The sequence below is a fragment of the Drosophila mojavensis genome, unplaced genomic scaffold (genome assembly GCF_018153725.1).
Source record: "Drosophila mojavensis isolate 15081-1352.22 unplaced genomic scaffold, ASM1815372v1 contig_74, whole genome shotgun sequence".
NCBI classification, from domain to species: domain Eukaryota; kingdom Metazoa; phylum Arthropoda; class Insecta; order Diptera; family Drosophilidae; genus Drosophila; species Drosophila mojavensis.
Window position 1 is genome coordinate 12,483,186 of NW_025318899.1, and position 12,150 is coordinate 12,495,335.

Genomic DNA, 12,150 nt, shown 5'->3' on the forward strand with positions numbered 1-12,150 from the left:
TCGCTGCATGCCGAATGACGACTTTAGTTTAGATTGTATAGCTGCGTCACTATATAGTATATGTGTTTCATCAACGTCTACACGAATAAATTGAACTTTGTTCATCTCAGCTCTATCAATGGGTTATACAAATTCAAAAGTGTATTTGTTATTTACTTAAATCTTTATTTTGAAAGAATATGAGGACAAATAAAATTCGCTAATGAATGGATTAGATACATGGATTAGGTGTTCGCTAATTACGTTTGATCGCAATTCAATTCAGATCGATGACGCCAGTTGAGTGGACGCCATCCTGTTCGCAGATTTTTTTCGCTATTGTAGATAACAATTTGTTCTCGCTTTGGAGCTGGGGTGAGGTCGCTTTCCTCAGATGCTGGAAGACTCGTTCGGTAGCCTGGTTGGCCAGCGCTTTGGTTAGGTTGAGTTCGTGCTCCGCTGTGGGCAGATTAAGTTTCGCAGCTCGTGTGGATCGGGAGAGGGTTGCTATCATGGCATAGATGTCGATGGCGGAATTGGCCAGGTGATTCAATACGATCTGTTCGTTGATGATGTTCTTGTTGTACTTCATCAGCACCTCCTCGGTGGTGCGGCCAAAGAGATCGATGCAAGAGGCCGCCTTCTTGGCCGACTCCTGCAGCTCGGGCACAACGAAGGCGCTCAGATCGACGCCGCCCAAGCCAATTCTTGATGTTGCACGCCTCGATGCCTCCTTGAAGATGAAGCCCAGGTTCGCCGAGGGATTCTTTAAAGCGCGTTGCAGCTCCTTCAAATGGTTGCCAGCGTACTGGACGCCAGAGAGCGCGACGAACAGGCGAAGCACCTCGTTGGTGCCCTCGAATATGCGGAAGATGCGCAGATCTCGCATGATGCGCTCCAAGCCGGTCTCCTTCATGAATCCCATGCCGCCCAGAATTTGGATGGCCTCGTCAGCAACGTACCAGGCGCATTCAGAGGCGTACACCTTCGATATGGCCGTCTCCAAATGATAATCCTGGCTGCCCGAGTCCATGTTTTGGGATATCATGAACGCCATCGATTCCGTCGCATATTGCAGTATATTCATGTTGACCAACTTCTCCTGGATGGTTCCGAATTCCTTGATCTTTTGGCCGAATTGCGTGCGATTGTTGGCATGCGCCGTCGCGATCTCGATGCACTTCTTCATCGTTCCGGACAAGGTGGCGCCCATGCCAAAGCGTCCACTGTTCAGAATGTTAACAGCCACCTTGAAGCCTTCGCCTTCCTTGCCGAGCACGTTTTCGATGGGAATCTTGACATCCTCGAAGTACACTTCGGCTGTGTTCGAGGCCTTGATGCCCATCTTCTTTTCGGGTGCACCGTTTGTAACACCACCGAAGGAACGCTCCACAATGAACGCCGTCACTTTGTCCTTCTTCTCGCCAGTCTTTTGGTCGATTTGCTCGGTTTGGGCGAACACAGTCATCACATCAGCCAGGCCACCATTGGAAATCCAGATCTTGGAGCCATTCAGAATATAGTATTTGTTGTCTGCAGTCTTCACTGCCCGGCTGCGAATGGAATTGGCATCCGAGCCGGAGCTAGGCTCGGTGAGAGCAAAGGCAGCATAAACCTGCTCGGACGCCACCTTAGGCAAGTACTTCGCCTTCTGCTCTGGCGTGCCGTACAGCAGGATGCCCTTGAAGCCAATGCTCTGGTGGGCGCCCAGTGTGATGCCCAGGCCTAGATCATTTGCTCCCACTATCTGGCACAGGCGCGCATACTGGGTGTTGTTCATGCCCAGACCTCCGTACTCGCTGGGCACCTGAATGGCCATGCCACCGAGCTCCCAGAGGGCGTCCAGTGTTTTATCATCGATGACGGAATTTTCATCGTTGCGCGCAGCATTGTTGACATCGGAGAAGAACCTTTGGAACGGATCCAACATGCTGTCCGTGGTCTCCTTTTGTTCCAATGTCAAGACATCAGGGTAGGGGAAAACTTGTTTCGAGACCAAATTGCCACGAAAGATGTTGGCCATGAACGATTCATTTTCTTTTTTTGGCTCTTTTCTCGTTTCACTTTCGGGTTTCCGTTTGGGCACCGCCGCAGAGTAAAAACGAGTTTTAGAAATATCTAAAATTAATTTGCGCGTTCCGTAGCTATTTAGTTTCAACATTTTAGCAAGACTCGACTGAACTTTGTACCTAAACGTAAACAATGAATGGGGGGTGACCTGTTACATTCAACAGGTATTTTAAAGTACTGTTAAGTATTTGTTGGTCACTGTTACCCTTAACAGTGAGTTATCGATAGTCGGCACTCGATAGTTGTTGACCAGCGCGTTACCAAACATACTGTAAAGTTTAGAGTGTAAACACACGAAGCAAACAAATAAACGAAGTTTAGTTATTTATTTAAATGTAATCAATTAATCAACATCAACTCGATGACTTCTACCATCAAATGCCGTATCTGTATTTGCGCCATTGATGCAACTGTTGGCAGCTACGATATGCAGAAACTGCCTCTCGTGGCGCACAAGTTTGTTACCTGCACCGATCTCGCTGTAGATGTGCACGAGCGAGTGTCCAGTGTGCTGTGCCCGGCGTGCTTCCACCAGCTGGACCAGCTCTATGCATTCCGTGCCAAGTGCATAGCAGCTGACACGAAATGGCGAATGCAAATACTGGCATTCTGCGACGATGAGGAGCCTACATACGACTTGGAGGCGACGCCCGCAACAGTGGAAGTTGTGGAACTGAAGCTGAAGCAGAGAAACGAAAGGAAGGTTGAAAAACAGGTGGAAAGCAGATGTGAAACGACTGCAACAGATATCGATTCGGATCATTGCCATACATATGAACAGCTTGAACAGCTCGACGAGGATGTGGACGATGTTACAGTGAGAAGTCAACGAAGTTCCTAATAATATTTGAATGATCTATCAGAGGCATTGCACTTTTTTAGAGTAACTCACCGCAGCCACCCAAAGAGGTCTTCAAATGCAACATCTGCGCAGCACAATTCCTAAATGAGAAGCGCCTGCAATCGCACAGCCGGCGTCATGGACAGATGCCCTATCCCTGCACCGAACCAGGCTGTGGCCATGGCTATAGCCACAAGCATACGCTATCTCTGCACATGCGCAAGTGCCACAAGCTGGGGAAGGAGCACAAGTCACATGTGTGCGAGTTCTGTGGCAAAGTCTTTGGCACCATGGCGCTGCTCAAGAACCATCGCTTCACCCACAAGGACAAGCTGCAGCAGCCTTTCGCCTGCGAAGAGTCCAGCTGTGAGCGACGTTTCGCCACCAAGCAGCTGCTCAAGATACACATGATGCGCCATGCGGGCATCAAGAACTACACTTGCTCATATTGTGGCGTGCAGAAGACGACGCGCACCGAGCTCAAGATCCACCTGAACTATCACACGCTGGAGCGCACCTATTGCTGTCGACTCTGCTCCAAAGTGTGCTACAGCTCCAGCAATCTGAACAAGCATATGCGTACCGTACACGAGCGAGCGCGGAACTATACCTGCCGCTACTGTGAGCACGCATTCGCTCAGCCTGAGACGCGCAATCAGCACGAGCTTATCCACACGGGCGAGAAGCCACACGGGTGTCCAGAATGTGGCAGACACTTTAGACAAAAGGCAGCGCTGCGTGCTCATCTCAAAATACACACGCGACAGCCCAAGCAGACAGATTCGACAATTGAAATCGAAACGCTCGTGGAGATTGAAGATGCTAGCGCTTTGCTGCAAGGCGAAGATCTAGAGTATGATTGAGGGAGAATTAATGAAACAATTTAGGGGTATTCGAAGATTTCACATAGAGAGTGATGTAAAAAAAACAAAAGAAGGCATCTAATAAGAGAAGATCTCGCAGAGCCAGAGAGAGAGCTTATTAAAGACTTGTGAAATAAAACACAGTTGCGTATTTTGGGATTCAGAATGTAAATAGCAATAGTTTTTTATTATATATATATATGGTTTTTTTTTTCAACTAAAACAATAATGTACAAAAATTAAATTACTACTAAAATCTAAAATACATACTCGTATGTCTACTAATTTTATATGCTTGGAAAATCGCCTGTGTATACATGTATGCAAAATGCAGTTATTTATATTGAGTTAATGCTGTAGTATGTAAATGATATGATGTGCTACGTGGAGTTGTTGTTAGAGATAGCTGAGAGCCCAGTTAAACGGATATATATATTATATATATGTGTGTGTATGTTTCATGCAGTATAAATAATTCTTGTGTGTGTTTCGTAAATAGTCGTAAATACTTTTATTTTCTTATTTTTCTTGCATTAAAATCGTTGTAAATATGTTTTTCCTTTGCTTCGTTTATAGATATTGTATATATAGTATATTTCCTGTAAGCATAAATTCATTTCACTGTAAATATGTGTGTGTGTATGTGAGCGTGTATATATGATAATATGATTTTGGGTACATTGTTGGGTTGTTTTCGCTTAGACTTAGACTGAAATGCGTTTCTCTCGCCTATTCCAAAAAAATGCTCATTGTTCGCTTTCCGGTTTTCCTGTTTTCCGTTTTTCCTTTCTCTTGCCATTTCTGTTTTACATTTTTAGAAAATGCTAAAGTACATAGAACATAAGAATATAGCATATTTAGGCTAAATATCACCCACGATTTAATCGCTGTTTAACACTATATATATATATAGATATATATATGTGTGTATATATATATAGATATATTAAAACTAGATTTATAATACATGCTTGTATGTAAATCTGTCGTCCTATATTACAATTCAGACATAAACAAAAGACACAAATCGAGACTACACCAACTCTAAGCTAGCATATGCTATAAATATAAATATTTATATATCCATACAGCTATTTGTATACTATTTATGTATATATATATATATATATATATATATATATATATATGTATATATAGATTGTGTTTAACGTAATTCATTAACATGTTAAGCTCGCATTTCTTAATCTCTCTCTCTACTTTTTTAAAGTCACATATCTCGTATATAAATTACAAATTAATTGCTTCTCCTCCTGCAGCTCCTGCTTCAGCTGCTCAGACATAGTCCGAGGGCACGGTGCTGGTGCTCGTCTCATTGATGGCTGCCAGGCGTGGCATGCGTCGTTGCGTCATGGCAGCATCGTTCGGCGCCAGCCCAGTGGTGGTGGCCACGCCTCCAACGCCATTGCCACCGCCAGCGCCGCCGCCGCCGCCGTGGTGCTCCCAATTGGGCAACGGCTGCGACATGACATTTAGGCCAACAATCTCATAGGCGCCCTGATTGCTGCCACTGGCGCCGCCCGGCATGGCGGTGACGGACAGATCCGAGTAGTAGGCACTGCTCGGCGCTGACGAGACGACCATGGGAATGTCTTGCTCGTGTGCCTGGAAATTGTATTTCTGTGGACGAGAGGGATATAAAAGCAGTGAGCTGGAACTGAGGCTGATATTTTTAGGCTTCTTGCACTTACCTCGCCACACTGACTGTACGCCGTATTCTGATACGACGGATTTGCCGAACGCACCGATTCGCGATCGAGTTCCGCATAGAGTGCTTCGCTGACGCCCACCGGACTATATGCATCGTCCATGTGGGTATAATGATTCTCGGCCGGAGATGTCGATGGCGGCCCAATCTGATCCGGGCCCGCCGACGATCGTCGACTGCCGCCCAGCCAGGTCCAGACGCCCGAGTTGCTTGTGGGCCGGCGTATGCTGTCCGCCGAATGCTTTATGGAGATCGGCGAACGATTCTGGCCGCCGCCGTTGCGATTGTTACGACACCACCACGGCTGTGGTCGACCACCTGTAAGAGTAGCACAAGCATATGTGGTGTGAGTAAGTTGCTTTGGTATTTTGAACATTTGGTGTTGGCTTTAAGCTAAATTGGAATTGGAATCGGATTGGGATTCGAATTCGAATTCGGATTCAGATTCGCGGCAGCGATCTATGACATTTGGTTCTATAATCGGGCGATAAATCAAACATTCACCTCACATCGAACGCGACAGAGCAGCAAGCAGCAAACAGTAAACAGTTAACAGCGAACAACAAAACAGAGAAACAAACAAAGCGTAAATTAAACGGCTGTCAACCGGCAGCGAGGTGGCACAGTTGCAGGCGAGTGTGTGGCAATGAGTAACGGGCGACTTGGCCAAAATGCCAAACATGTAAAGAAAGAAAGAAACAGAGAAACAAACAGAGTTTGGCGCAGACTGTGAGATCCTTTTGTAATCAGCTAGCGGGATCACAGTCCTTGGCATATATCATAATTGTAGAGAGACAGAGTTCAATGACCCCACATCCCACATCCACATCCACACACATATAGGAAATCTATAAAATGGGTATTCATTAGAGTTGTTTTTCATTTATGGTGTGCTTATCCGCTAACAGCATCTTTATAGACTCCTTTAGCCTTGTTACAGTAATTTCATTTCATTTCATAACCACAGCAAGACCAGTTCCCAGCATCCGCTGTGCCCACTGACCACAGCTCATCCAGCTCATCCACTTTGCCTAGCCGTTAATGAGTGCGGGCCTCGGGCTTCGGGCCGCGGGCCTCGGGCCTCGGGCCTTACCTTTCACTCTCATTGCGCTCAAGCCTGGGTGATTGGGTGCTTAGGTGGTGCTTGGCTGCTTGGAGCGATCCAACTAATTAGCGGAATGCATACGCAACCACTTGCCACAGCCGATGGCAATTTTCCAAGCTATGCACATGCATAATGCAGCCATTTCGGTTGCTGTTTTAATGCTTATGATTTACGTACTGAAAGACTGCGTTTGTCCAGCTCTAGCTAGATATATTTACTTTTTATATACTATACTATACTTATATATGTATGTATATGCATATATATGTCCACTCTGTGTCTCTGTTTGCTCTGGCGATTATTAACCCAAGCTTATCGTTCGTAGGTGCTCATATACATGCATTTTGTGCATGTCACAAACGCCAAAGACTTTGCAACTCGACTCCCAGCTGCTGCAACTACAACTGCAACTGCGACTGCGACTGCGGCTCGGACTTGCACTTCGATTCGGATGCGGACTTGGCGGCTAGTTGGCTTTAATAGCTGTTTCTTATGTTTTTTTTTTGTTTTTTTTTTGTTTCCTTCTATTTCTACTGTGTTAACGATGTTGCCTGTTTGCTACTGCAGCAATTGCATTGAACTACGCTTATTGCTGACACAGTGCACAGCTGCACAGTGGTGCCAAAGCGAATGGCGTTGATTGCTTTATATTGTAATTAAAACGAAAATATAACATAAATAAAAAATTAATAAATAATAAAATAATAAAAAAAAAAAAATAATAAAAAAAAATCAGAAACATTAATTTAAAAAATAAATCATAATTAATAATGATTAAACAAAGATTAATAATAATAAATTTACTAATTACTAAAGAAAATAAAAAAAAAATAATACAATATTAAATTTAAAAAAAAAAATAAAACAAATAACGATAAAAAAATATAATTAAAAAATATCATAAAAAATAAATATTATTACTTAAAATTAAAAAAAAAAGAAGCAAATAACGCATAGATAACAGCAGACAGAAAATTAAAATAAATTCCAAGCTCTAAGATAAATTTCCATTTCCTTAAATTGCCAGCCGAATTCCCCCAATTTGTTCGCTCAGCATATTTCACACAATTCTAACCCAGCTGCTGACCACTGTGCATTGGTAGCTGCCTAGTTGCAGCAACAGCTACCGCTGCATTGGCGCTTATCTCTGGCTGCTTATCTGCGTGCAGCGCCAGCGGCAGCAACGGCAGCAAAATTTTGTTAACAAAATATTTCGCAGCAGCTAGAAAAAGAAAAAACTTCGTGTTCGACTTGAACAGCAACCACAATAAATAATAATAATACTAAACAAACAAAACAGCCAAAAAAAAAAATAGGTATTAACGAGCATTTTGGAATTTAATGTGTGTTTTGCGTCGCATTCGGCTCGGCGAAACAAGTCGCGCATATGACATGTGTAATGAAGTCTTAATAGTTGCACAGATAATGCCAATGGCTGTCAGCGCATTTGCTGGGGCTTGAGTCGGCAGCAAAATGTCGCATAGCTCTGTTCTTATCTGCGTATGCATAATTAAAATAATGTTACTCATACGACGCGTTGGCTGCCGTGATAATTGCACAGAGTTTGGCAGCAACTGCAATTGCAATTGTTTATTTGTTTCTCCATTTTTTCGGGGTGTTGCAATAAGCGTCGAGCATGGCATTTGGCCACAGCCACAATTAACTTTTAAAGGTGTCTCTCGCTATTTACCATGCACTTTAATTATTTGCTTGATGTGCAGAAACATAATCAACTGGCTGTGGCGTGGCTTTAATGTGCTCCGAGCATTTTTCATTTTGGGCAATTGAAAAAGTTTTCACTGCGGCATTTTAAAAACTGTTTTTGGGCAATCGGCAATTGGGAATTGCCAATTGGCAGTCGGCAACTGGCGCCTGTCGACGACGACGACGACGGTGACGGCGACGGTGACGGCGACGTTGACGTTGACTTCGACATAATCACGCGCTTTAAAAGCTGCTGACAGTTTAACGATTTTGTGGGGATTGTTTGTTTTGTTGCTGTTGTTGTTCTTGTTGTTGTTGTTTGCTGTTTGTTGTTTTCGCAACATGCAACCGTGCGTAGCAGCAGCAGCAACAAAAAAAAAACAACAAAAGAAAGAAAAACTTTGGCCAAAAAAACAGCAAACGAAAAAACCAACAAGTGGAGATTTTCATGGGACAGCTAATTGGCTGCTGTGACATTAAATGCCGTCAACAATTTGTCCTGCATGTCGATGTCAGCACAGGGACAGTCAGACAGTGAAATTGGCGCCAATTGGAAAGAGAGAGTTGGCCCAAAGGGAGCACTTGGTGGGGAGTGAAAGGGCCGGCGTGTAGGAGTACGTTAGCTCGTTTGTCAATAATTCGCCTACTGTATAAAGAGAAACAAAAAGGAACGAAGGAAAACAAAAAACTGAACCGCGCGCGTCGAGCAACTAAATCAAAAAACAACAAACAAAAAACTCTTGTTGCACGATTTTTGAACGTGTTTAAGCCAGCCAGCCAGCCAGCCAGGCAGTCAGTCAGGCAGGCAGGAGAGGCCAATGCCAATAGCATATAGAGTCTCGAAAGAAAATTGTTAGCCTTTGCCTTAATTTGTCGACAAATTTTTCTTAAGATGCAAAATGCAGCCAGCGGCTCTTCGGGGGCACGTACACATCATCAGTTTCCATTTCAGCAGCATCTCAGATTTGTGGCACGAACGTGAACTTCATGCATTGTCGTCAAACTGAAAATTTGTAACAAGACCCAGCAGTCAAGAGCCAAGAGAAAACAAATTAAATTGTTGCCACTTGTGTCACAAAAAAAAAAAAAAAAAAAAAAGGAAAGGGAAAGAAGAAGGAATTTCCGCGAATCGCATGCAAAGCTAGAATTATGCAATTAAAAATGGCAATGCAAAGGCAAAAACGTACAGAATATGCCAAGAGGAAGACAGCAAAAAAAAAAAAAAAAAAAGTAATAAACTCGGCCTGACTTGCTTAATTAATCAAACGAGGCAGCTAAAAGACAAATGACTAATTGATCAGGTTTTCAATGCACGCGGAAAGGCTGAGATTTCTATGGGAACTGCATGAAAATTTATAAATCTTCCAAGCAGCCAATTTAGCATATTTATCTTAAATGCTTTAATAGACAGCAAATAGTAATTATCTATATTTATATAAATATATGTATATATATTGTATTTGTATATAGCAAGCCCCCGTCTTAGGTCTAGCAACTGGATTTTGCACTTACCATTGGCATTCGCTGATTTAATTCTGCAAAGATAAGAAGCGAACAGAATGGTGCAATTAATAAACATAAATTGGCGTTTAAGAATAACAGCAAAATATAGCTAAACATAAATTAGCGCACAGCAAAATGTCAAATTGTTCAATGCCAAGCCAGCGGACAACGAATGGCAAATGCCAAAACGAAAGACTTAGGACACAAACTTCGTTCTACGCAAATAAAAATTGGATTTTTTTTTTTGCGTGTGACACGCAGATAAACTACCGCAAAATATATGTATGAGCCGATAAGAATTCAACACAATTGCAACAGCAGCAACAACAGAAACAGCAACTGCAACAGCAACAACCACCATTTGTTGCAACACAAACGTTGCAGATTAGATTAGCGCTGGAAATCTGCGGATAAGCATAGAGCCGCGAAGAGGCTGAACCGGATTATCTTGGCCGATTTGTGGGCTGCTCTGTTCGGTTTGAATGTGGATGTCGTTTACTCGTTACTACTCGTTGCCTGCTGTTCCACAAATTCTGCTTTCAATTTGACTTCAAGCCGTTCTCTGCCTCTTCTAACTGTTTTCGCTCATTGCCATTAACTTTGGCCCCGCCGCACTTGCACTTGCCCCGTTTTTCTGGGTCAAGCTTCAAGCACGAACCTAATGGATATAGATTGTGCGTATCAATTAACCGTCCACTGTCCGTCCGCTTGTAAGCTCCGTCCGTTTGATTGAGTGCAGCGCGGCATGCGGCTAAATGTTGCCCCTCGCTTTGCCTTGATCGATTATAATGTTAACTGGAGCTGAGCCGAGTCTAGTTCGATTTTTTGATTCGCATTTGCCTGCTTTTGATTTCTTCGTATATATTCGTGTGTGTGTGTGAGTTTTTTCTCTTTTTGCAATTCAATTAAAGTGAACAAGCTCACCGTTCGAGCCAGTCATCGTCGTCTTGGGGGCCGTGCCTTTGCCTCTGCGCTAATTTTCCAACTGTTTTTCTTTTATTTTTCTGCAATTTTTTTGTGTGTTTGTGTGTTTTTCCTTTATGTTCAATTTACTGTGCTTGTTTTTCGTCAGCAGTTCATTTTTTTCTCTTTTTTTCTTGTTCAGCTTTTTTCGCTATCGAGCTCCAAGCATGCTAATTGAACACGCCTTTTTATGTAGCTCGGCGCTGTTGCAGCTGCCTTAAACGTTTTCAACTTGAAATTTTTTGGGTTTTCTATCAAAATAGCAAATGCGAGCACGCAGCGACAATTTTGTGCAATTTAACATTGTTGTTGCCAAAACTGAAAGTGGGCTAGCTGCAGCCAGGCCTTGGCTCTGAATGTGTGGGCGGAAAAACAGTTGAACTAAGTTTATTGTTAAGCAATTAAAGCTAATGTGAAACGGAAATGTGTAGCTGAAGAGACTGCATATGGGATGATTAGTGTTAGAGAAAGACCAGCTTGAAGATGTGCTTAGTAGCATTGCGCTATGAAGGAAGTATTAAATGAAAGAGAGATAGAGAAAGAGAGGGAGAGTATTAGTAGTAGCAGTTCGCACAAAAAACGAAGTGAGACAACGAGAGAATCGCTTCGACCGAGTGTGGCTCATCGGCTAAGTGTGAAGCTCCAGCAGAGAGGCTGTACGAGCGGCATGAGATGCAGTCGGCATGTGAGAGGAGAAACGAAGCCGAAAGATTCCAATTAGCTGTGTTCTGAGAGTAATTAAAGAAAGGAGAGTGATATAGAGTCGGAGATGTCTACTACTACTGAATCACCTCACATATGAATATGCCTTATTATATTATTATACTCAAATAATTAAATGAGTCTTTGAGTAGAGGAAATTAGAAGTTTAAAGTCTCTAGTGGAAAATATATATTTATATACATAATAGAGTATATTGAAATGAAGGAAATGAACATTGTATTTGTCACTGCTCTTATTAGCCAGTATAATATATTATATATTATGATACGTTGAATATGCCAAGTTTGGATATACCATAAGTGCATATAACACAAATGTATATAAAAAGCAGAAGGAGACCCCAAGAAAAGCACTAAATTTCTATTCAGTAACAACAGCCCACTCCTAGCACTTAAGCAAGACCAACTAGAATCTACCTAACAATCTAAAATTAGTCAAATACTCGTAGTTAAACTGAAACCTCAAGAAACTAGGTCACTTCAGAGCACTCATCTACCGAGAACAACATGATTTACTTAGTTAAAATCAACTTGCTTTAGCGTCCACATGTCTTGCCGTGTAAAAAGAATTGTAGATCTGTGTTGTTCTAGTGGCCATCAAGTGGCGCAACATCATTTATTTAACGCTCGTCACTTGGCTGAGCTGTAAGTAATTCGAGCTGCACAGTCAACAT

The 12,150-nt window shown here is 42.8% G+C and overlaps 3 protein-coding genes across 5 annotated transcripts in view; 1 reads left to right on the plus strand and 2 right to left on the minus strand.

Moving 5' to 3' along the window:
* Positions 1 to 144: 144 nt before the first annotated feature.
* Positions 145 to 2,184, minus strand: LOC6582230 (very long-chain specific acyl-CoA dehydrogenase, mitochondrial). The gene has a single exon (XM_002007898.4). It carries the CDS (start codon positions 2,138 to 2,140, stop codon positions 257 to 259), a length of 1,884 nt encoding a protein of 627 aa, XP_002007934.2. The 5' UTR covers positions 2,141 to 2,184; the 3' UTR covers positions 145 to 256.
* A 104-nt stretch (positions 2,185 to 2,288) lies between these two features.
* LOC6582231 (gastrula zinc finger protein XlCGF46.1) lies at positions 2,289 to 3,925 on the plus strand. The gene is made up of 2 exons (XM_002007899.4): positions 2,289 to 2,866; positions 2,932 to 3,925. Exons 1-2 carry the CDS (start codon positions 2,411 to 2,413, stop codon positions 3,751 to 3,753), a joined length of 1,278 nt encoding a protein of 425 aa, XP_002007935.1. The 5' UTR covers positions 2,289 to 2,410; the 3' UTR covers positions 3,754 to 3,925.
* A 427-nt stretch (positions 3,926 to 4,352) lies between these two features.
* Positions 4,353 to 12,150, minus strand: part of LOC6582232 — a 78,851-nt gene continuing 71,053 nt past the window's right edge. For all 3 annotated transcript variants that reach the window (XM_032731366.2, XM_032731372.2, XM_032731371.2), the window contains 3 exons: positions 9,801 to 9,823; positions 5,463 to 5,797; positions 4,353 to 5,391 (listed from right to left, as the gene is read on the minus strand). In XM_032731366.2, coding sequence (XP_032587257.1) covers positions 5,047 to 5,391; positions 5,463 to 5,797; positions 9,801 to 9,823 — 703 coding nt within the window. In that variant the 3' untranslated portion in view covers positions 4,353 to 5,046. The remainder of the gene's footprint in view (positions 5,392 to 5,462; positions 5,798 to 9,800; positions 9,824 to 12,150) is intronic.